Source organism: Biomphalaria glabrata, chromosome 1, assembly GCF_947242115.1.
Source record: "Biomphalaria glabrata chromosome 1, xgBioGlab47.1, whole genome shotgun sequence".
Classification (NCBI taxonomy): domain Eukaryota; kingdom Metazoa; phylum Mollusca; class Gastropoda; family Planorbidae; genus Biomphalaria; species Biomphalaria glabrata.
The window spans coordinates 24,170,633-24,194,069 of NC_074711.1; the positions used below are offsets into that span (position 1 = coordinate 24,170,633).

Below are 23,437 nucleotides of genomic sequence, written 5' to 3' on the forward strand. Positions count from 1 at the left end.
AAGAACGGACCGGACTCTTTCTCTCTCTTGATATCTTGCTATGAACAACTGCTAACCGGGAAAAGGTGAGGTGGTCACAAGACCCTTTCCACGAAAGTTAAGCGGCAGGTCTTTATGTAACAGAAAAAAAAATTACGATAAGTATACAAAATTTAATTATCAAAGCAAATGTAGGCCTATATTTTATTGAATCCGCGCAAAATATCCCCCCCCCCCCAAAAAAAAAAAGGTTTTTTTTTTAACGACAGTATCTGAAAACCGTACTCCCCCCCCCCCTTTTTTTTTTTTTAAATCACTCTAACATAGGTCTCATGCATACTTACGTGTTTTTTATTTATTTATACGAAACTACCATATTTGTGAATTGGCTTTACTTGTTTCTTTTGTGATGAAAATAATTCGACTCGGAAGTGCTACAGTGCATCGATCGAAGTGGATTTGTCTTTGTAGGCCAGGGCTAGTCTGACTCTTGGACAGTCTTAGTCAACTTGGTCTAGTGATAGATGTAGACTATATTTTTATTAGTATCTAGATATAGATATGTAAATCTAGTCTGAATGCACTTACCATGGGCATGGGTGTTGATGCATACAGTTGCTTTCACTACTTTCAGTAATTGTTCTTTTCCTCGAAAATGGATTTATCCTTTGGATATGTTGCATTTTATCTGTTTATTCTTTTGGTAACCACTTGGACATCAGACGGACTGCGACGAAAAGGTAACTTAGAATTAACTTAGATCTAGAATACTTAGATCTAGATTTAGATTCTTAGATATCTAGAATCTATAGATGTGTAGAGCTAGATCTAGTCTAGTCAGACTTTCTTTAATAATCATTTTATGTCTTATACTAATAGACTTGTGACTGACTTGTCTTAAGATAAGTTAAGGCAAGTAAGCTGTGAGACAAACTCGAATATAGATCTAGATCTAGTCATTATAGATCTATCATTCTAAAATTCTATGTAGTTGTAGTAGACTCTAGATCTATATTCTAATTTTCTAGCTCTGCTAGGCTGCTAGAGGAAAGTCATGTCACTAGGTCTAGCTAGAGTCTAGATTAGTCTAGTGACAGTCTAGAGCAGGGCTGGCGAACCTTTTTCAGTCCGAGTGCCAATTAATTTCAATTTAAAAACAATGAAGATTGTTGCGTGCCCAGTAGGTCTACTAGTGACGCCGCTATATAAAAGAAGTGCTACAGCCATGGCAGTAAGTCAACTGAATGTATAAACAGCTTAGTAACAATATTACTTGTTTATTCAATTTTATTATCCTGACCTACAGATTTGAAGTCTTAGGGCAGGTCAATCAGTGCGACTTCTGCTGTTGTGTGGTAGACTATAACAGTTTGATATCTGGTGTATACCGTGTATTCTTCAAAGTTACACACGCCGCACTTAGTTCATCGGTCAAGCAACTTCTGGCATCTGATTTAATATAATTCATTGTAGAAAATAAAGATTCGCATGAGTAAGTAGACGAGAAATATGACAGAATGGATGTTGCTACTTTTATCAGAGAATTGAAAGTTTTAGGCAGGTCATTCCAAACTTGAAGAATCTAATTTTCTGCTAATATCTGAGGTTCTAATGATCCATTTAACCGTTCACATTCAATTAATTCAAGTCGTACTCGTAAGTTAATAAATTTCTGTCTCCAAATTGCGCTGGACTGAAACTCAACAAGTTGCATTTCAAAGTCGTGTAATCCCATCCAAGAAAACATGGTCAAATCCAGAGTTTCTATCTGGATATTTTATAAATTTGGAGGTGTACTCGAATTTTCGAAATTGTTCAAAATGCAGTGAAAATTGTTCAGCAGTTGTGTCAATTATCTCTAAAAATAATCTTTTGTGATAATCTTTGCCGGTAGTATCATGAACTTTTAAATCATCATAAAATTTCTTCAGTTTGTTAAAATATTTCAATTCTTCCTTCTCTATGTCACGTTTTTAAATCTTCAACTTTTTCTCAAATGCTGTCAAGATGTCAAATGCCTGATCGACAGAAATCTTGCAACTTTGTATTAAGTTCATTTAAATGGGATGAAAAATCGGTACAAACAAAACAACATTAGTCTGATAAGCCAGTCAACATTTGTCAATTCTGAGCAATTTTGTTTGTTATCCTCCATAAAGATTCGAATTTCATCAAGACATTCCACAAGCCGCTCTAGATTGTAATCTCGGCTTAGCCAACGTACGTTGTTGTAAATTAATAAGCCAAAGTAACTAAACTGAACTTTCATTTAGCAGCTGTTCAAATTTTCTCTAATTCAAAGCATGGGCAGTAATGAAGTTTAATAATGTCTTCAAGTTCCTTTAAGCCGTTTTTTTTTAACATAGGGCTTGTTGGTGCACAATGCAGTGAAACGTTATTAGTGGGTGTCCAACATGTCCTGTAAACAAAGTAACGAAACCTGCATCTTTTCCAGTCATACTTGGAGCACCATCAGTTGTAACAGAAACTATTTTTTTGAGATCTACACCTGCATTTCTGAGTTCAGTCACAACAGTTTGACATATATCTGCACCTGTTGTTGTCTTAGGCAAAGATGCTAATTTTATTAGTTCTTCGTGTATTTCATTTCCTTTGCTATATTTGGCAATGATGACCAGTCTAGCGGACTATGTCGCATCAGTACTTTCATCAAGGCAAATAGAATAGGCTTGACATGCATTAATATCCTTCTTTACTTGGTCTTGAATATTAACGTGCAATTTCATAACTCTCGCTTTAACCGTGTTTCGGCTTATAGGCGAATCCTTTATTCTCTGAATGACTTTATCCTTGTTTTGAAAGTCTTCAAATAAATAAGACGCACATTCTAACATTGCTTCCTTGATATAATCACCGTCACTTAAATGTTTTCCATGCTTAGCTATAATTTTTGAAACTTCAAAACTTGCAGCCACTAAGTTAGAAGAACTTTTAACAAAGTTTACAAAAGAACTGGATTGTGAAATCGCTTTTTTTTTAACTCACGCGATATATGTTCTTTTTGCTCATCCTCGCTTTTGCCTAAAAGCCAGCTGTGATTGGACTCATAATGACGTTTTACTGATGATGTCCGACAAACAACACTTTCCAAACACATGGCACATAAGGCCTTGTTTTCTCTGTGAGTCATTCCATATCTTTCAGTCCACCACTCTTGAAAAGGTCTGCCACTTCCTTCTTCTTCATTTAGTTTTCTTTTTTTTAATTTTTGAGAATGACATGTTATGGTAATTATTCTGATAAAAATTTATTGATGGCAACGATGTAAGACCGACACGTTTTCAGTATCAACAAAATGGCGGAAGCTAAGGAGATCTCATTCAAATACAAGAACTGTCTTGAAAAAAAATGATTATGCCCTATGCTCCCCAAATCAAACACAGTCATATGAAAGGATTATATTTGAATATGATCCCCTAGCGCTTCTTCCATATTATTTACAGTTCTCGGAATTAATTGAACGTTATTAATTATGGTAATTTGAGATATCCGTGATTTTTCCAAAAAAACACATTTCTTAATATCGTCGTCATCGCGTGCCACACAAAATCGTTTCGCGTGCCACCTTGGGCACGCGTGCCATAGGTTCGCCAGCCCTGGTCTAGAGTCTAGACTCTAGAATAGATTGATCTTATTTGATCTGTCATAGATTAGATATAATTATAATCTAGATTATTCTAGATCTACATTTTCATACGATGATTATTTACAGTCTGTTCAATATGCAAGAGACACATCATTGTGATTATTTATCATTCTCCACTATTAGGTCATTTAATTAAAAAATTTAGATTAAAGGCATATAAAGGATTTAAAACATAAAAATGCACATAAACATTAAGTGATAGCAGTGCTTTGTCAACTTTGTCTTTTATTTGTTATTGTTATCATTTGAAAAGCACAGAGACATCTAAATAAAAAGCAAGTGATTTAGTGAACTTGTCAATATTTTAAAATACACATATATATATAAAATACTACATATATAGCTGTTACATACTAGTTACTAGACCTATCATTGTATCATTAGTAGTTTGTTTATGTTTGGAACAAATAATTAACACTGATCAATTCTTAAAAATTTAAACTTGAAAAGTTTTGCTAAAATAGCTTTATTAAATTGCATGGTCAAAATGCATACTAAACAACATTTTTTTTTTACAATTTCAAATGTAAAGGTGCTATCCTTATTGTGGTTCCATTTTGTTTTACAAGTTTCCTTTTTTGTAGCATGTTTTTGTTTCTTTGCAAGATTTTCACATCTTTTTGTTGTGGGATTTTTTTCTCCTTGGATTTCTGTATTAGTGTGTAACTCCTGTATAATAAATTTATTGAAATGTTAGACCCAAAAATACTCTATGGCACATTTTTTAATAAATCCACACTGTTAAACACGTTAAAGCTGTTTTTTTCATAATTGCTTCAGAAGTGAGCAGAAAATGAAGAATGAATGAATTTTTTTTTAAGATGTTTTTTAAGATGTTGAATTTTTAAATTTATTTTACTAAATATCTTTGTTTAATTTTTACAAAGCTTTTAATATTAACTCACACTGTCTGTCTGTCTGGTAAAAAGTTTAAACACATTTTTTCTCACATGTTACCATTCTTCGATCAAGTTGTATCCGACAAGACATTAATCAGTCAAAAAAAAACAACCAATGAGTTAATTAGTGTTAATTAATTATTCTGTTTGATATCAAAATAAGGGGAATAACTGTATTTTAATGAAAGATGTGTATATTTATGGATGTAATCCCCTTTTATTACATTTTGACACTTTTTTCTCCCACTTCCCATCCAGTTGAAATTTTGCATTATTATTCATACTCGATGGCCATACAAATCAATCCAAAAATTAAACAATTAGCTAATCAATTAGTACTAATTTATTAATTTTGTTTTATATGGCAGAAAGGGAGCTAAACCCCGCCATTTTCATTGCAGTAATTAGCGATTCTTTCCCTTAGATAAGCTTTGTTTTTTGTCTATCCACTGTCCAATTTAAATTCCTTATTTATCTTTTAATCAAAAGTTTTATGCCCAATGTGTGACAGACTAGACAACTACAAATATTTCACCAGCCTCTTCTTTTTCCCCATTACATGTACAAAACCAATAAAAGATAAAATAAAGTACTTTTTAAAAAAGACAAGTCCTTCTTCGTGATGCTGATTATACATTACTGTAAAAGTGATTACTTTGCTCTTAATAACTAATGAATGATAGTTTTTAAAAACAAGAACATTGTTTACTGTACATTAATAAGTGTTGTATAAAAGTATTATAAACATATATTGTCTCAAATTAATTCTGTCCGCCCAGCTAATGAATTCTGCATAAGACTGCACAAAATGTTCTTGAACTTCTATTTATTTTTTCCACTATTTAATGAATACTTGTGGTCAAATTAAAAAGACGCAATCCAAATTTAATTTTAAGATTTTATTTTAAAAAATCGGAATTTTTCCCTGTGTAACCAAATAGCTAGTATTTCATTACCCTAAAATATACATTAAACTATCAAATTTGTAGGAAAATCATTAGAGTGGTTTTTGAGATCCATGTCCTTCCATGTTTTGTTTTTTTAAACCTATGAAGAATTCGCAAGCTGATAAGAGATATTGTAACAAGTCCATTTGTTTTTGTAAGTTACTTTTATAACTCTTTGGTAAGGAGTCTTTATCTTAAATCCTTTTTTTTTTTTGGTTGAACACTGTTAATGAAGGAGAAATGTCTTAGGAAACAAAATAATTAGACTAGAGTTACATGTTTGTTATAACAATATTAAATTTCTTTATACTGTTTAAAAAGAGCTTTACACCTTCTCAAGCATGCAATTAGTAGCTAGATCATAATTTCATTATTTCACTATTTCTTAAGCCTTTAGAGGATTTTTTCCTGAAAATGAATCTGGTAACTAATTACAGAGATGCAAATTAATCTAAAGATTCACTGTAATAAAATGTAACAACGATTTTTATTTATTGGAATAAAAAGTTGACCAAGTTTCCTCCAAGCTCCATTTTTTTAGCACACCTTGGCCACTTGGTTTATAAATATTTATTTACAGTATGTACAGACTGGCTTTTAAAGAAATAGGCTTCATTCAATGAAGTATAGAGTTTAAAAAAATATTGGCGTGTTTGAGTAATTCAGTCATTTTATCGAGAATTGAACTTAAGTTGAGGTTTAAGTTTTAAGTTATTGAGAGAACAGCGCTAGCCCAGGTTTCTTAACAAAAATGTTTTTGTAAAATCTAGGTACCACGTGAAATGTGGACAACATACAAAAATACGTGTAAAGTTTCATGGCAGAGGATTGGCTGAAAAGGTTGTCAGATTCTCTCTTTTGTAGTATATTCAAATGTAATAGATATTTTCCTTTATCGGCTGCTCAAGTTGGTTAAGTACCATTACTATCGGGGAGAGTTTGACATTTATATGCCATATAAATAAATTTTATCTTTTGTTCTGTGATGCGCTGTGTGTGAAGATCTGGAAATAGATCTAGAAGTGAACAGGTAGAGGCCTAACAGGTATGTCCGTTATCTCTGGGCTTGCGATTTAGCTGAGGAAGGGGGGGGGGGGGTCGTGAAAGTGACTAGAACTAAACGTCTATCAAAGCTGTTTTGTTAATGCTTGGATGATTGGAATGTTTAGACTTACGTTCACCTATCGCCCTCATTTCAAGACTATTTACCTGATCCAGGACTGAAGCCTGTTGTAAAAAAAAACAAAAAAAACATCAATGGTGCTGCCGGTGGTAATGATAAACCTTCATCCAAGAAATCTATCCCGTTCATTATTGGAGATCTCTACAAAGGTTTATCAGGGATATAGTTGGATGCTGATAACCCAGCCTGGCTTACAATTAATGAAATCTGGCGAAAAGGTGAATATTTTTGCACATTCTCGTAAAAATGATTTTATATTTTAAAATAAATGTTTTTAAAAAATGGGTTGAAGTTAAATGACAGTGACATTTATTTTCAGGAACTAAAACTCCCCCCCCCCCCCCCCCCCCCCAGCATTGACTGAATGTTTGAATTACAGGCTAGCTATTGTCGTCGATATCACAAGATGTAAACAGGCTACATTTTCGTACTTACAGAAAAATTAAAATTAAACAAAATTTTAAACAAAAGAAAATGTGTTTAAATCTTCGTCACTCGCATTCGGTTACAAGATATTAAACCTCCAGATTTCATGAATACAAAAACATGAGAGTTGAGATCAGAATCGTTAGATTTTCCGAAGTTTGTTGAATAGCTCCTTCAGTTAAATGCAAATTGTTACTTTGTTTAAAATAATCTTACTTTTCATTCATCAATTTCTCTTTTACCTCATTTCGCTCCCCTCTCTTGCCTTCAACTCTATCGCTGTAAAAAAAAAAAAAAAAAAAAGATTTGAACTAATCAATTTATCGGCTGATAGTATTGACTATGCATTGTTTCATTGGAATGAACTTTTTTTTCCTAGGTGAATGATATGCTTAATGTTTAATATAATCAATAAACATAAGCATTAATAAATATATATATATTCATATTTTTGGAGCAAATTGTTATTAGTTTTATTTTATCTTTTAAACGAAGAATGTCGGCAACATTCTTACTTCTGCTCTACATAGCTCCATTTTACACATTTTACATTGCATCTTGGACCGGAACTAAAGAAACAATTGTTTATAACGTATTGCCTTCTAAGTCGACGAAATAAGTGATATCTGTTGTTCTTTTGTTTTTTTTTTTAAATATTAAAATATGTCAAACTCAATAATAGTCCCATCTCTACCCCACACAAACTGCTTGTGGCGATGTCTAGACATCAGTTGCGGCCACCCAACAATAAAGCAACCTAGTAGCTTATCTGTTTGTCCTTTGAAAGAGCACCCGACTCATTGCCCGGGGCTCTGTAAAGTTTTACGTAAAAAATATTAAGCATTCATAAATGCATTCAGGTCACAATCAAATCAAAAAGATATAAACTTAAATTGCCAAGTCTAATGTATAGTTAGTGTATGGATAAAAATATTGTTTATATTTTGCTGGCTTACTTAAGTGTTATACGGAGTGAGAATTAAAATATTTATAAAAAGATATTTTCATGCGTTTCTTTATTCGTCTTACTAATACTAATGGTTATACTAAAAGGGTTATACTTCAACTTGCTAAAATACCAACACCCAGGGGTGCCACTTTTCCGGAATAACCCGGAAATCCGGGTTTTGGGGGGACCGATTTTCCTCCCTCCGGGTTTGCCTTCTACAATTTTGTTAAAATCCAGGGTTTTAGTTGATTTAGATTTTTTCGAAATTTCTGGTCATTTTCTCCCGTAAATTTTAGTTTGTTAGTTCCGATCGCGCGAGCCGCCATTTTTAAACAAAATCGACCCGTCTCATATCTCGCGATTCGCGAGACTTTCACTTAGCATGCGCACTAAGCTTTAATTACCGGTACAGTATTTTTTTTTTAAGTGACAAAAAAAGTGTAAACATTCTAGATCTAGATCTATAGAGAATTTCTAGATCTACGGAACGCACCTCGAATCGGCTCGATTTATAGTCTAGATCTATTTCTATGATCTAGACTGTAAAGTCTTGTATTTAGTATAGATATAGTCTAGATCTACTCGCGTACCTAGCGGCTAGTCCTATATCTAGAAATAGAAAGAATACAAAAATCACGAGTGAGAAATTATTTTTTTTTCTTTCCGTGTTTTATATTTTAATATTTGTATAGGTTCCATATAGTCAATATAGACATACTTATAGAGCCTTAGCCTATGTCTAGACTAGTCTAGAGCTATATTGGTCTAGAGTATTATAGAAGTAGGATCTAGATTTAGGATATTTACATCGTTTTTAGATCAGAACTAGATGTTACTAGATCTAGAATCAATAATTGAAGAATTAAATTAGTAAGTTTGCGTTCGCCTGAAGACTTAGAGGCTAGAAAAAATAGATCGATTGGTCAATAGATCTAGATTTATACAAATAAATTATAATTATGTATAAGCAGTCCAGCACATTCTAGCAATCTAGGTCTACATTTAAATATTAGAATCTAAATCTAAATGTTCATTTTGGAGTAGATCTGGACTAAATCTCAAATCAATTTTATCTAGATTTACAGGTCCATGCATGTACATTGATCGAATCAGTTTTATCAATGTTGATTAAAGTAGGCTGCTTCAAATGAATAATGAGGGAAAAAATGTTAAGAGAGAAACTTCATTTAAAGTAACTGTGGGTTTGGGGGGGGGGGGGTACAAACATTGTTAATATAAAATTGTACTAAATCCTCTTAACTTGTATTACAAGCTTTATCAATAAATACACACAAACTCTATTTATTATAATGATAGGCTTACTAATTAGATATTTAAAATATGGGGGGCATATTATGATACAGATCTAGGTAGTAATTTAATACTGTTCTTCTTTCGTAAAATTTGTATATGCGTTACGTTTCAGGGTTGGTAAAGTTTGGGGTTTATGATTTCAGGGTTTGTAAAATTTGGAAATTCGGGTTTCAGGGTTTACTTGGTCTCATGGGTGGCACCCCTGTAGTCACCTGATCACTTCTCTCTTCTAGAAGTCTTGTTTATAAAGGCTGGATGTTTGACATTTGGCTTATGAACGTACTATCACGAGAAACATATTTGTCTGCTATTATCCTTTATTTTTCTCCAGGAACTACTTGGTTGAACAGGTGAACTTGTTCAAAGTGATCGATACCACCCAGTTGCCTAATTTGTTTTCATCACACTCTCTTGGTCTCATGTTTATTCTTTTGATTGAGTAAAGACAAATATTTTTTTTATGTTCACTTTTTGTTTTGTTTCGGTCTAATAATAATGTGCTGCTGTTTTTCAACAAACCACCTTCTCTGCTTACAAATCCAGTTGCAGCCCTCTCTTTACTACTCTCACTCGTCTTTTGGCTGCCAACACACTTATGTCGAGCAGAATCTTGCTCAATGTATGACTCGTCTAGTTTGTTATTGCAGCGAATTGTTTGTCTTGCATACATCCCTTTGGCTCTATAGCCCATGGACATCGCTGACCTGCCTAACCACATCATTCCGTTGTTTTATTGTATTACAAATGGACATTCCAAGTTTCGTGTACGCATGGTCTATCAATCGAATACTTTTTTTGTTTGATTTGGTTGAACTAACACTTTCATATTGTGTCCTTCTTTTAGTCTGGCCTACCAATCACTGCCTACGTTTTCCACAGTTATTGTTGATTTATTTCGTTTAGGTGTGTCCTTCTTGGTTGGTCCTCCATTCATTTTCGTCATGATTGGGATATTCTCTCCCCACTCTTTAGTAGGCTGTGTCTGGTTTAAGTAACCCTTGCAGAAAAAAAGCTGCTATTGGTTTTGTGGTGTCTGTCAGTCCGTCCGTCGCATTTTTATCTCAGAAATTTAAAGCGCCAATGAAAAGCTGATTTTATCGCATGTATTGAGACTAGAGCAATGGCTACTTTTGTTCTTCTGAGATACACATGCTTCATTTTAAAAAAAGAAATAATAAATGCAAATACTACATCTAGTGGTTAAAGGTGTATAAAAAATTAGAAATAAACTATATATTAATAATAATAAATTTATTACACTATAGGGACATACATAAAAACATTTAATTAAAAAGCATTCAAAAAGTAATTAATTTTAATAATGATGGTTTCAATAATTGAAATTAAATTATGTAACGCTGATAACAAACATAAAACAAAACAACAACCAAAAAAAGCAGAAATCAAAGTACAAACTATTCTCCATCTTGTGTGTACACATGCTCTTCTTGGATCTAGTGAAACGTTTCATGAAAACGTGGCGATGAGATCTCAAAGACATTCATCTGCAACTCATACATGCAGCTTTGGTGGCTCTTTGTGTGAGTACGACTGGGTGCTGCATGGATTACACGCTTCACTAAGCGCACATTACATCACTGGTGTTATTCGTCTTTTCTAAAATAATCTATGTACAGACCTCTATATTCTTGTTTCACCTATCTTTGAGCAGACTCAGAAGCAAGGGATGCCACATTTTAAAACAATTTTAATTTTCTGAAAAGGTTGCTTTCCAATTTTAATGTTTTGTTCTCTGTTTTTGGACTTGAAAGAATGGGCCAGGTAAGTAGAGATACAGGCATAGTATGAGATGAAACCCGACAGGCTACTTGTACTTTGTGTTTTATCTCTTGCACCATCAAGATACCTAAGACACAAAATGTTAGGGAGGAAATCTTTATCGCCTTTTTTTTTTTTTTTTGGTGTTTTGAGTGACAGTAAAATGGGGGAATATAGCGTTAGTACTGATAGGTAACAGTTGCTCTGACATTCATAGCGAAACAAGCTAGTTATCTTCTTGCCTATCTCTGAACAAGATCGCTGTGACCTACTTTCCAAAGAATTTCGATAAAAGGATGTCTAGCTTCACACGCACACACTCGCCCCTCCATGTTACATTTCCTCTGGGTTTGATCCCCTGTACTTAGTTTTGCTTCAGATGTAGTCCGCGCTCAAATCTTAAAACCTGGCTGTTTACTAACATCGACCGTTGGAAGTAATTAGTCTTTCTTTTGGGGAGACAGGAGTAAAGCATGATTTTTTTTTTCCTGTTTTGTAACACGCCTGTTTGGTGTCCAGTCTGTAGAGCATTGAACGTTCATATACAGGTTATTGACATTGCTGCTTTACCATTGTCTGTACACAGTTAACACTTTCTACAATATATACACTGATATGTTGTACAATTTTTATCCAGTTGAAAAACTTTATTAGTGTATACGCTTCTAGAATTTGTGTAAGCTTATAAATATGGCAGGTAGTTATTGCATTGATCTTGTGTTCTGTAACTCCCTGTCTAGTCTAATTACTCTTGATTGAAAACAGACAAAATATCTTCACGTATTTTATAATGAAAGAATATTTGCATAAAGAATCATTAGAACGAGATCGGAATGTGCCCAAAATACATGTAGTAGAAGCCCACAGCCACATGGATGTCAATTGGGATCTAGTTTGATGTGAATGCAGTCATAAAGTTTGGAAACTGATCTGAAACATTAAATGTCAAGTTTTCTATGGGCTCTGTCGCTGTTCCAAAAGTATTTCACAATAACTTGCCGTTACCCAATAGTACCGAGTGAAAGCAAAAGGAAGGCGGCCGCCAACATCAAAAGGCCCTCGAGGCTTTAGTCTACGTGTTCAGATTGAGTGACGTCGTCTTAGTGCGGGTTATGTAAATGTCAACGGAATATATACAAACACAGGGAGAGAGAAACGCTAAGTTCCGAACAACAGAACTGTCGTGTGGCTTTACAGGGCTCACATACATGGACATTCTTGCCATGCCCGAAATTAAACGTCGACTCGATGATTTCAACTGGTAATGGTTTATTTTGAATTCATTTGTTCCCCTCTCTTGTAGTTTTCAGAAGAGTAGAGTGGAGCGTTAACAAACAAGACCGTTTGCTTTAGTTTATCACTGTTGTACTTTTTCTTTTAACTTGTTGGTCCCTGTAAATGTATAGCTAATCTCTGAGTACTTAGTTGATGGAGTATAGGTTTATTTTGGAGCCCACATGACAACTCAAGACAACCGTCTTCTCATGCAAGACTTCCCAGCTAGCTCATTAGAGGAGTGCTTGAGTCAATAAAACAAAAGTCAGCGCTGCCTGTTTGAGTCTGAGCCAGGGCGGCTCACGTTACAAGAAAGCTGTTTACGTTTTGAACTGGTCTGTTCTTAGACATTTTGTGACATCGTCGATGGGATCGCTGACTTTTGATAATATGTAGTTGAAAATGTTAAACACACACTCTTTATTTTTTATACAAATGTAATTACAAATATTTTTTGTCACATTTTTTTGGGGGGGCTGGCTACTTGACCTTTTATAAGAGCTTTTTGTGTTGACCATTCTTTCGTTTAAATTCCTCAACAAGCCAAGAGACCGTGTGCCCAAGTTGCACATAATTCAAGGAAATAAGAACTTTCAGATAGATCGATAGAGCAGTTTTTTCTAACTTCAAGTCCTATTTTCTCTTCTCTTGCCTTTCTTTTGAGGCCAATTCAATAACGTGCATTATGTGTATGTGAAAGATGTAAAGGGGTGAGAACTCTTTTTTCTTTTCTTTATGATTATTGTTTTTCTAGATTGGAGATACAAAAACTATAAAGCTCTGTTGTAAAAAAAAACTCTTCCATATAAACCAAAGGTTCCCTCTCCTTGTGCTGCTATGAATAATGCAAAAGCTGAAATTACTGGCCTTGGTCCAGCTCTAGCAAAAAGATAATAATATAGATCTAGGAACATTTGCCTTTGTAGGTCAAAGAAAAAAAAACAACAGAAAAGTGAAGGTTAAAACAAATGTTTGTCTGTATACTATGTTTAACAAATGTGTGATATTATTTGTTTCTCAATTTTTTTTAAACTAAGAGACAAGATTTTGTTTGACTTGAATGTTGTTTAGAAAGTTCAGTGTCTTTCCCCTGCACTCAATAGATGTTTCATGATGATCCACAGATGTTTAATTTAGCTAACAAACTTAAGAATGGAAAGGAACCATTTGTTATATTTTTATATTATAAAATGACAAGAAAACATTCAAAGTAATGTGTAAATGTTAGGTGGAACAAGTTCTTGCACAATAACATAGCAAGGCGAGCTTCATCATTAGTGAAGCTTTTTTTTTTTTTTTTTTGAATCAACATTTCTGCATGAGTACATAAGAAGGCCCAGTATGCTTTAAATCTACATATTCTCTAATCATTTTTAATGTCATTAATTTTCTTATAATGAATGTAAGAGAAAGGCCAAGAGAATGTTGTTTAAACACTAAATACACTCAATATCTAGTATAATAATAGATGTTGGTTAGCGGTGTTAGAGCTAAAAATTTTGTTTTTCTTTGGAATTATAACAGGTAATTTTTTTTTCTTTCTTTTTTAGTTCGTGATATTCGTGATCTAAAGACAAAACATAGATACAATCAGATTCTCTTGGATAACATCAAACAACCTTATGAGATTATCTACCCCCAGCAGCTGGACCATGGAAGAGTCTCTGATATATCCACACGGAAACATAAATTGAGACATCATGTAAGTTTTAAAATTCAGTCTTGGTTTTCAGCTTTATAATGGTTATTTACTTTAACTTAATGAAATTATTAGTATTTACTGTGGTTTGTGTTTACTGTGATGCAGACTCATATGATACAATTCATGAAATAAATGGTAGAGAGTCCCAAAAGTGGGCCTAATGTGCACCAAATGGTGGCCTCAATTGTGATGAGACATCAGAATAATACCATATGAGAAAAATTAACTGCAAAATTTTTTTTTTACCCTGCCAGGCCATGACTTAGATATTCAGACTGCTAGGTTATCAAGTGATGAATTTTTGGGACTCTACTGAATCAGTTTGTTAAATATATTTCATACTGTATTTTATATTGGTTAGAAATATTCTTAATTGTATTCTATCTGATTAAGGTCTCTCAGCATCATAACAGTCTAAACCTATAATTTTTCTTTCACATCGCCTTTTTTTTTTCAATATTCCTATAACATGATCAGCCTATAATTTTCAGCTGGTAGCTTACATTATTAACATTTTACTCTTCTTAATATAGTCAGAAGAAATGATAAATCTGATTTCTCCTGGACCACATTTGTTCTATGCATTTTATCATATTTTTAGTCTCAAATATTTCATGACAGACTGGTATGAAGCAAGTAGCTTGATTTTATCTTTGGTAAAAGATTCTTTAAAAAACGTAGCTGTGCATAAAGCATTCAAACTTAAAATATTCTATAAATTATTTGTATAAGTGAATTGTTTGTCATTCACAGGGTACTCATGAACATGTACCACAGCTAACTATTCAGATTGTCATGGAAGGCAAGAAGTATAGGATTAAACTTATTCAGAATGAGTAAGTGATTCTTTTTTTTTATGGTAATTTTATTTAGAAATATATATATATATATATATATATATATAATGCTCTCTTTTTTTGTGCTTGAAATTCAAGTGTAGCTTACATAGGAACTGCAGCTTACATTTGAGGCCTGAAACCCAAAACTCAGAAATTAATGGATGCACCACAGTTGCTAACATTAATGCCAAGTTGTATTTCTTTTCTTATCTAATACAATTTTGTCAGTGACAAATAGGTCAGGTGTGTCATAATTGAAAAGAAAAAAGGGACACAGCTTATGTTGTGTTTCCACAACTGCAACTCTTCACTGCTCTTTTTATTTTTTGCCACCCAATTCAGTCAGCAATATACCTTTCCCCTTGAATTTTGGGGTGTGGGGCACTGTTATTACTTGTCCTTTGTCCTTGATGCTTACTACCAGATTCAGCTTTTGATAATGTAGAGATATAAATGTGGGGCAGACAAGGATACCATATGGATATCAAAAGAATTGGCTTGTGCCATTCCTGATCCCTTGCAACTTGAAATGGCATCATCAACCTCATTCTGCTTTGCCTTTTTTTTTTCCAGGGTAACTTAATGATTAGTATTGCTGTTCATAATTTAAGCTTCATGATTTTGTGTTGTCTTTTTATTTACAGAGCATTACTTTCTGCTGGTATAGTTGTGAAACATTATGAGGAAAACAATCAACAAGTGATTACCAAGGTATTTTGATCTGAGTCTTTCTTATTTTCTTATTTAATTATCTTATCTTATAAAATACAGATGTTGCTTGAAAATAGAAGATGATTACATTTTACTTGAGTGTTCTTATAGAATAGTAGTTGCTCATCAACATACAGTCACTTATCTATTCAACTGGTAGCAATTCTATCATGTTAAAATAAAGCCTCTGACTACCTGTCCAACTCCTGACCTTTAAACGTGGCTAAGTTATTGGGTCCGGCGGAACACTAACAGGAGAAGGGGCAAAGGCAAGTAACTGGTGTCTAAACCAGTGAGCTTTGGGCTGCTTTGCAGCTATACCCAAACATGAGAAAGGCTTCAGGATTCAACCCTGAAAAAAAAATCCAGAGCATGCCACCCTCATGCAGCTTGCATCACACAGTGCTACATTCTGGCAGAGACTGGAATGCTGCTGATTGCAAAATGTATCAGCACTTGCCATTCTTTAAGTTAGATCAGCTGGGGAAACTGCTATTTGGCCGACATTGTTCCGATCATAGCTCATTCCGTGAGATGGTCCATAATTGTTATGTGACTGAAGCAGGCCATAGAAATATAAATTCTATAAATTCATTTTTTTTTTGCTTGTCTTTTTTTCTTATTGAATTTGTACAATGCTTTAATCTATCTTAATTTTAGGATTTAACAAAGATGACTATCATTATTATTATTATTACAGACTGTAGAACATTGTTATTATCATGGTCATATCAAGAAGGATGATTGGTCCAGTGTTGCAGTCAGTACATGCAATGGCATTCGGTAACTTTGGTGCTTTAATGATTTTTTACTCCTTGCTCTTCTCTAGATGTTTTTTTTTTCAAGTTATATTTATTATTTGGTGTGAGAAATACTTTTTAAGAAACTAAATTTTTTTTTTCTAAAAAGGTTTTTATTTTCTATTTCAGTGGTGTTATTCATCTGCACAATGAAACTTATGTGATTCAACCATTAAATAAAGATGATGATGTTAGTAAAACCAAAATATTCATATGTTGTTTACATATAAAACATATTTGTGTTTGCATCGAATGCTTTATAAGGCTATATGTCATAAAACACTTTTTTAAATGTCAAATCACTTATTGTTATTAGAGATAAAAGAAATTATTGAGTAAATGTTATCACATTTTAAAAACATATTATAATCCTTTACTTTTGTCTTACAGGCTATTGAGCACCCTCATGTTATTTTCAAAGCATCATTCTCAAATAATGAAAGCTGTGGTAATTTTCTTTTTCTCTATTATTAATTTTAGTGTTGTTGTTTTTTTAATTAGTTATTTCATTTACTAAAATGAATACAAATCAAAAACTTTTTACTGATTTTCTTTTGCCAGGAAATAGTCAGGGCTTGTGGTCTCCATTTCAAGAACTTCACAAAGGAGAACTCATCAAAAGAACCAAGTTTGCCAATGCTCAAAAGGTGAGATTTCATTCTGAATTATTGAATCAGTTTAATGTTTTTCTTTTATGTACATATTGTAAATTACAAGGACTTGATAAAAGAATATGATTTGATACAAAATATTTCTTTTTCTTCCTAGATTCACAATCAAAGTGGTGAAACCAAGCAAAAGCTTTTGAAAATTGCAATGATCTTGGATAAGTCAATGGTATTAAAATTTAACGAGTCTACAATTGTTGACACTGAAGACATTTTTCTACAAATAATCCTTTTATGAAAAAGAAAAAATAAGCCTAATGAACCCTGCTGTTAAAAATTAGAAAAAAATTTAGGAAGAATAGATTTTTTTTTTTTTAAATTCAGTTCAGGAACATGTCCTGAATTTTTAATTTGGAGATAAAAATAAAAAATTCTTGGGAAATTAATTTGACATTTTTTTAAATCTTTCATATTAACCTGCAAAGTTATAATATTTTGATGTATTTTTAGATCCTGATCTTAATATAAGTCGTAAAAAAAAGGTCTGAAAAGTGTCTGAAGTCTTGTTTGACAAAATGAGTAGATTCCTAGCTAAAAGAGAAGGAAGTCGTGTCCTAAAAATATTAATGATATGAAGATCAACAGAAGTAAAGTTTTTAAAACCAATATGTTTAAAAGAGTAATTTATCGTACTGATGTAAAGTATGAAATGTTTCTAATCCTTTGCAATGTAATTTTCATATTGAAGCTTTCAGCTGCAAAGAGTTTTCCAAAATAAAAAGAAGTTTATGTACATGTCTCTTCTTAAGATTTAAGATAAACTCTTAAAAGTTGTTTTTTTTAGAGGGACTCTATATTGGACAGTTTTTATATTATTTTTAAAATTGTTTGAAATTTGAGTTTTAATATGATATTTTTGTGATGGGAAGCGTAGTCGAGAGGCCAAGTGCGCTTGAACTTGGCTTGGCTTGGCTACCTAGAAGGGGGCTCGAGGTTCGACACCCGACTCGGGCAGAGTTGTGTTTACTGAGCGCCTAAAGGCAGCACGGAAAACCAACTCCTAGATACCCCCTCCCCCCCCACCAGTCCACAAATGAGATTGGACCAAAAGCGCTCTGAGTATGCTATAAGCATGAAAGTAGCGCTATATAAAAGCTATAATAATAATAACTATGAACAATTTATGTTTTTAGTTTAATCAAATTTTTTTTTCTTCTGGTGTTTCAGTATATGGGTCTTGAATTTAGTCAACAACATGTCATCCAGTATGCAGTAGATGTTGCCAATATTGTAGATCTTGTACGTATTAATATATAGTTTCAAGTACATTTTGAGAGCACTAACTTCTTTTAAAGCTGGTGGTGCTCAAAATAAAGAAAAGATGTTTTTAAATTATTCCATAATATGTATGTGTATATATGTATGTATATATATTTATTTATATATATTTATTTTATAATCTCTTTATGAAGACTAGCTTTAAAGTACTTATGCTATGATATGCTATTGATTCAATTCCTAGTTTTAAAAAAAAAAAGATATTACCCCTAAGCTTTAAGGATCTCTTACAGTTACAATGGAAACTACATATATATTTTATTTCCATTTTAGAAGTCTAAACTTCTATTTATTCTTATCTCAATTATTTTTTAATTATTCTTTTCAGTACTTTCGCTTCCGTGAAATAGGATTTGAAGTTGCATTAACATATTTAGAGTTTTGGAACCTGAGAAATATGTTTCCTGTTGTAAACAGTCACAGATCTCTACTGAACAATTTTATTCTTTTTAAAAATGAAAAACTTCAGATGGACAATGTCTATGATGCAGCATTTTTTGTCACGTATGTTTGTTATGGCTTTACATTGTTATTTGTTCAAAGATCATGTTTTCTTTAAGACTTTATTTATCACTAGTCGACCAGCATACGCCGCTATTTTGCAGGGCTGGCCTTAGGGCACTTATGTGACCGAAGTGGACCCCGCACTTTCATAGGACCCGCGCTAATTCTAGGTGTATAAATTATTAAATTAAACCATTTTATAACAGATTTCCCGCGCCCTCCTACCAGGAGCTCCCGGAAATTGCAAAATATACGGAAAAGTCCTGGAAATCTCCAGAAATTATTAAAATCTTTTGAAAACATACAATTCTCCTGAAATATATAGACAAAAATTGTCATTTTGGGGTGTCATTCAATATGAAAAACTCCAATCCTAAACGGCATTATCATGTAATTGTGGAATCTGGTGAAAGAAGCTTTTCGTGCCTCAAACTAATGAAGAATTACTTGAGGTCAACAATTCTTAAAGAAAGATTGAAACATTTGGTAATTGAAAAACTCCAATCCTAAACGGCATTATCACGTAATTGTGGAATCTGGTGAAAGAAGCTTTTCGTGCCTCAAACTAATGAAGAATTACTTGAGGTCAACAATTCTTAAAGAAAGATTGAAACATTTGGTAATTCTTGCTATTGAGCGTAATCTATGCAGGAAACAGAATTCTTATGATATACTGTATGACTTTGCTACATGCAAGGCTCGTGTAGTAATTCTGTGCTTAGTAAAGTATTAATAAAATGCAAAGACGAATATATTTTCTAATATAAACTGTTAATTTCGTGGCCCTGCGAAATCCATTATTTAGTGACGGATGAATACAGAGTAAATAACTTGTTCTCTTTCCATGACTTTTTGGTCACAATGGTTAAGTCCGGCCCTGCTATTTAGTGACGGGGGAATACTACTTGTTCTCCCCTCACCCCCTCTTTTTTTTTTCCACCTCTAAAATTACGTGGGGTAACTCTAGTCCGTCCGACTTGGAGAAATAAAAGAGTGATCTTTCCATTACTTGATGTCCAAACTCTTGAGCCATGAAGAGAATTATATATAGAGATGTTTGTTTTGAACTAACAAAAGTTTCTTAATTTAAATTGATTTTATGAATTGCTTTTGTTTTCACTGTGATGTTGATTTTATTTCATTCCAACAGAGGTTTAGATCTTGCAGGAGATAAAGTAGGCATAGCAGTACCAGATTCAATTTGTTCTACTAGAGGTGTAGCAGTTGTCAAGGTAATAATTTAGGGTTCATTATGTGCTTCCTGAGCCAAATATTCACATTATTTCTGTTACAAATATTTGTTTATTTGCTAATTAGAATTGAATTCAAAACTAGGTGGTAACAAAACTTTGTTTTCCCCTCCTTTATTTTGTTTCCAGAGTGGTCGTCCATTTGAGCCTCAGCAAACTGCTACCATTTTATCACATATGGCTGGACACATCCTAGGGATAAAGCATGATGAAGAAAGTGAGTAGCTCTTCATAGCCTTATATCTAAGTTGATTGTTAACTTCTCTATTATTATCATTTTGAATTATGTAACCATGAAATAATGACAGGTTAATAACCTCCAAATTGTTAACCTTAGAAATGTATCAATAATTATAATATAAACCTATATGTTTTTTTTCAGCTTTGTTAATATTAATATTTGTCATTAAGTTGTTCTTCAGTTCATTTCCCTTTTTTTTTTTTTAACTGTATTCATATATATTTACTTAAAAACATGCAGCATTTTGGAGAGCCATTTATCATGAAGGTATATTTTCTATAATTGTTTAGATCTATATTTTGAAGGAAATTATATGCTAGCAAAGTTTTGTTTTGTTGTGTATCAAGCCATTATTAAATCTTTTAATTCACAAAAATGTATAAATTAAAAAAAAATGTTCCTTTGTTAACATTTTAAAATATTTGTACAATGTAAAAAATGTTTACATATTTTGTTTGTGGTCGAAAGCTTTGTTGTAATTTTAACTTCAATATTTTAAAATACAAAAGAACACATTTTATGTTCATTAGTAAAGGCTAAATGTTGTGAATTGGATTAAATTTAATGATATATTCATATAAATGTTAAACAAGGAATGTCATTCTAAACTTTGTATTTAAATGGCTAGCTAGTTTAGTAGTTTTGTTTCCACACTCCAATCAAATGCTTTTCTCTTCATTTTTTTTCTATGGGTGGGGAGATTTATTGCAGTTTTATTCCATGCCTTCTTTTTAAATATATATTTTATGTTATAAGTATAGATGTAAATATATGTATTGTTTATTTACTTGTTGCTAGTCATTTTCAATAGATAATTATATTCATCAGTCACATCCTAACAGCTTTTGTAAACTTTGATATGCATAGCTAATAGGAAACATTTGTTATAAAACTGTTACATTTTCAGGTGGTTGCTCTTGTAAAGATGAATTCGGATGCATTATGTCAAGCAGTGTTCTGTAAGTTGTATTGTTTTTGTTTTTTTTTTCGCTATGATCAGATTCAGAGATAAAACTTTTTTGTCCGTGGCTTTTTTTTTTTTTTTCAAAAATTGGATGCTATTAATTCTTCAGTAATGTTAATATTTATTTTTGGTCTTATTGTTATGCTAAATCCACTAAGTTGGTGTTAAAAATATTTCAGTGGTGCTGGTGGTGTCCACTCCAGAATGTTCTCAAACTGCAGTGTGTCTGACTTGGATGTCAGTCTTAATATGGGCATTGCATCCTGTTTGTGGGGCGCCCCTAAAGGACTTGTAAGTTAGCTTACTGATAGTAACATACAGTTACAAGTGTTGACAATTTAACTGTTACTCATTTTTAAAAGTAGTTTAAATGTTTTTTGATTGAAGATTTTTTTGTTTCTAATTTTAGACTGAATTTAAGCAAACATGTGGCAACAATATCATTGAAAGAGGAGAAGAGTGTGATTGTGGTAATACGGAGGTCAGTTTTGTTTTTATAAATTGTATCAAATTATATGTTAGTAAATATAAATTTTAATCAAATAGTTTTCATAGCTTGACTTTTCTATGTTGTTATAAATATATTATAGGAATGCCAAGCCAAAGATCCATGCTGTGATCCCAACACTTGTCTTCTACAACCATGGGCACAGTGTAGGTCAGGTCCATGCTGCAGTAACTGCTCAGTAAGGAAGAGGATTTTCTTTATAAACCAAAAATATTATTTAAATGTTCATTCTTTTTACTATTACACTTTTGTGCATTTGAAATATGATTTCACAAATTTTACACTACATTTCAAGATTTCCATTTTCCCACAGTTTTTGTCAACAACACATTTGTGTCGACCTCGTCAATCGGAATGTGACATCCCAGAATTTTGTGATGGACATTCAGGAAATGTAATGAGATACTCTTTGTTAATTCATAACTTAGGTTCCGCTTTTAATGTTATTGTTGTTAGTTGTAAAGCTACAATATTTTCAAAATCTGTTAATACTGTAACACATTTGATTATTGTTTGCCTAGTGTCCATTCAACACTTACATTGAAGATGGTCATCCATGTGCAGAAGGCACTGGCTATTGTATAGGGGGTATTTGTCCAACTGTTAATGTACAGTGTCAAGGCATTTGGGGTGCAGGTAACTATGGTATTCTTTTACCTATTTATGTTTTCTTTATTAGATCATTTACATATATACTATGTGATATCAAAATGAAAGCATAGAAAGACTCTTAACAAGTATTAATAACAGCATTATAGCATTTTTCTGTTTAGCTTATTCAAGACTGAAACATGAATAATAAAATAATTGTCATTCAAAGTTGCTTGTATGTGTTTAGATGCAAGAAGTGGACATGACCAGTGTTTTCAGCGTTTTAATCCAACTGGAAATTTTAATGGTCACTGTGGTAAAGATAAATCAACTGGCAGCTATGCCAAGTGTCAAAATGAGTAAGTTTTGCTTAAAAGTACTTCATTTGATTATACATTCATTTAATTTCTATCTTGTTTTGCCAGTCTCAATATTTTTTTAGTTACAAATGTATTTTCTTTGTGTTAAAATGTAGATAATTGTGTTACACTTTTTGTTTTGAAGACGTTTTTGTTGTTTCAGTGATATTTTATGTGGACTTCTTCATTGTGAAGGCGGGAGCTCATCACCTAAATATGGCTCTGATAAAGGCTTTTCAACAACTAATGTCAATGCAAATAGCATTGAATATGAATGCAAGTATGTTGAAATTATTATAAACATAAAATAATGTTACATGATTCAAATTTAATTTAAGCATGTAGTATTTGTTGGAAATTTTTTTTTTCATTTTCTTTCCAGAACAGTACATGGCCCAGCTCTAATGGATATGCCCCACATGGGCATGGTACAGGATGGTACAAAGTGTGGACATAATAAAATCTGCTTGAAGAATGCATGTGTCCAGCTTCAGAACATACCAAATTTCTTCTGTCCAACTGACAATGCATCAGTAATATGCACCAATCATGGTGTAAGTTAAAGCAGTTGGGAGTTTATAGTCTTATTAATAAATCCCAGGGA

The 23,437-nt window shown here is 32.7% G+C and overlaps 1 protein-coding gene across 4 annotated transcripts in view; it reads left to right on the forward strand.

Moving 5' to 3' along the window:
* The first annotated feature begins 327 nt into the window (after window positions 1-327).
* Window positions 328-23,437, forward strand: part of LOC106078563 (disintegrin and metalloproteinase domain-containing protein unc-71-like) — a 29,332-nt gene continuing 6,222 nt past the window's right edge. Inside the window, exons 1-24 of one of the 4 annotated variants that reach the window (XM_056029280.1) lie at window positions 328-719; window positions 6,263-6,332; window positions 13,969-14,120; window positions 14,874-14,956; window positions 15,604-15,670; window positions 16,371-16,453; window positions 16,600-16,660; window positions 16,861-16,918; window positions 17,032-17,117; window positions 17,239-17,307; window positions 18,306-18,377; window positions 18,745-18,920; window positions 20,071-20,152; window positions 20,300-20,387; window positions 20,652-20,678; window positions 21,319-21,370; window positions 21,555-21,666; window positions 21,785-21,856; window positions 21,966-22,061; window positions 22,197-22,277; window positions 22,405-22,519; window positions 22,722-22,833; window positions 22,997-23,113; window positions 23,216-23,387. In XM_056029280.1, the coding sequence (XP_055885255.1) occupies window positions 14,916-14,956; window positions 15,604-15,670; window positions 16,371-16,453; window positions 16,600-16,660; window positions 16,861-16,918; window positions 17,032-17,117; window positions 17,239-17,307; window positions 18,306-18,377; window positions 18,745-18,920; window positions 20,071-20,152; window positions 20,300-20,387; window positions 20,652-20,678; window positions 21,319-21,370; window positions 21,555-21,666; window positions 21,785-21,856; window positions 21,966-22,061; window positions 22,197-22,277; window positions 22,405-22,519; window positions 22,722-22,833; window positions 22,997-23,113; window positions 23,216-23,387 (1,839 nt within the window). In that variant the 5' untranslated portion in view covers window positions 328-719; window positions 6,263-6,332; window positions 13,969-14,120; window positions 14,874-14,915. Of the gene's footprint in view, window positions 720-6,262; window positions 6,333-6,388; window positions 6,894-13,968; window positions 14,121-14,873; window positions 14,957-15,603; window positions 15,671-16,370; window positions 16,454-16,599; window positions 16,661-16,860; window positions 16,919-17,031; window positions 17,118-17,238; window positions 17,308-18,305; window positions 18,378-18,744; window positions 18,921-20,070; window positions 20,153-20,299; window positions 20,388-20,651; window positions 20,679-21,318; window positions 21,371-21,554; window positions 21,667-21,784; window positions 21,857-21,965; window positions 22,062-22,196; window positions 22,278-22,404; window positions 22,520-22,721; window positions 22,834-22,996; window positions 23,114-23,215; window positions 23,388-23,437 lie in introns of those variants that run through there. The other 3 variants (XM_056029264.1, XM_056029286.1, XM_056029273.1) reach the window with 3 other exon arrangements.